At 24.6% G+C, this 1,535-nt stretch overlaps 2 protein-coding genes across 2 annotated transcripts in view, besides 2 other annotated features; one reads left to right on the top strand and one right to left on the bottom strand.

Moving 5' to 3' along the window:
• Positions 1-1,437, bottom strand: part of EDI_171140 (uncharacterized protein) — a gene marked incomplete at both ends in the record, with an annotated part of 2,832 nt that extends 1,395 nt beyond the window's left edge. The window contains 3 exons of the mRNA XM_001736910.1: positions 19-746; positions 803-928; positions 989-1,437. Coding sequence (XP_001736962.1) covers positions 19-746; positions 803-928; positions 989-1,437 — 1,303 coding nt within the window. The remainder of the gene's footprint in view (positions 1-18; positions 747-802; positions 929-988) is intronic.
• Positions 748-797: a sequence feature (AT_rich).
• Positions 1,434-1,509: a microsatellite.
• A 1-nt stretch (position 1,510) lies between these two features.
• EDI_171030 (uncharacterized protein) overlaps positions 1,511-1,535 on the top strand; it is a gene marked incomplete at both ends in the record, with an annotated part of 960 nt that continues 935 nt past the window's right edge. Inside the window, one exon of the mRNA XM_001733306.1 lies at positions 1,511-1,535. This exon is cut by the window's right edge and continues 935 nt beyond it. Coding sequence (XP_001733358.1) covers positions 1,511-1,535 — 25 coding nt within the window.

The following is a 1,535-nucleotide window of genomic DNA, read 5'->3' as shown; positions in this document are numbered from 1 at the left end:
TATATTCATGTACATTACAAATAGAAACAATATAATCTAATTGTGGGAATTCAACTGTTAATTCTTGTGGAATAGAAACTGGTTGAGGTTCATCAAAAGGATATTCTTCTTCCATTTCATTATGTCTAAATAATAAATTTTTTGAACGAATTTCTTGGTTAATATGTTGAGATATTTCATGTTGTTTACCTTTTCCATATTCAACAATTTCATAATTATAAATATAACTATCATGAACTGTACTTCCAATAAATAAATGATTTGAAGAAATAGTAAAAGTAGTTGGATGATATTTATATGGTGAATTAGTAATTATAACATCACAGATTCTATTTGCAATAGAAAGTAAATGAACATAATAACTTTCTCCATTCATAGAAAATATAATATAAAGATGATTCGTTAATTTAAATATTGATTTAACTGAATTCATAATTTTTGTTTGCATTTGAAGAATTTGGAATGAAGATAATGGTCGGTTGTTATTTTTTGGTATTACAAAAAACTTTCCAAATGGAAGAATAAATGATTCAAACGATGTTGTTGATAAATAAATAATACTATTTATTGTTAATATAAGAATTCCATTTGTTGGATAACAATCTACAATTTGTAATGCATTATAAGGAACATATGAAAATTGATATGATACTGTTGCAACAATATCTTGTTTTTCGTGAATAACATCTGGTTCTAATGATAATACAATAATCTCATTAGTTGTTTCTCCTGTATTTACTATTCGTCTATTTAATTAATAAAATTATAACCCTTCTTTTAATTAATAATATTATTAACAAACCCTTCCCATGTTGGTATTTTCATATGAAGAAAAGCCACCGAAGGTAAATCATACCCATCTAAAACAATACAATCAATAATTCTATTAATCCCAAATTTCTCTAAATTAATAGAATATGATGTTTTACTAGTAATTATTAATGCTCTTTATTATAATACATAATTTTATTATCAAAAAACAACAAACTCAAATCCTAATGGAATAACCCACATCAATCTATCATAACAAATTAAACTAATACACCTCCCTCGTTTATCAATTAATAATCTTGGGTTAGTATATGTTGTTGGTGTCAATCCTTCTTGCATTCTTTTTAGAGGAAGTTCAAAACAATGTAACGAATGAATAACAAATTTATTGTTTGTTTCATCATATCTCAGTATTGACACTTTAGCTTCTTTAAATAATAAAACTAACATCATTACATGATTTACTTCTACATTTCCTATTTGAACAATATTTGCTTCTGTAACTTCTTTACAACGAACTTGAAGTCCTTGAGGAGTAATGTCATAACATACAAATTGATTACGAATACTTGTGATTAATTGTTCATATTTACCAGTAAATTTAGCAATAATAGAATGTTCAACTCCTTGTGGATTGACAACTGTTTCATGAAGCAACCAAGTCATTTAAATTTAATTTATTTTTTTTTGATTTGTTTTTTATTTTTTTATGTTTTATATCTCAATTTTTTTTATTTTGATGAGTCTTTATCTTTGTCAATATC

Source organism: Entamoeba dispar, genomic scaffold (assembly GCF_000209125.1).
Source record: "Entamoeba dispar SAW760 scf_1105229460157 genomic scaffold, whole genome shotgun sequence".
In the NCBI taxonomy this organism is placed as follows: Eukaryota; Evosea; order Mastigamoebida; family Endamoebidae; genus Entamoeba; species Entamoeba dispar.
This window is presented reverse-complemented; position numbering and strand designations above follow the sequence as displayed.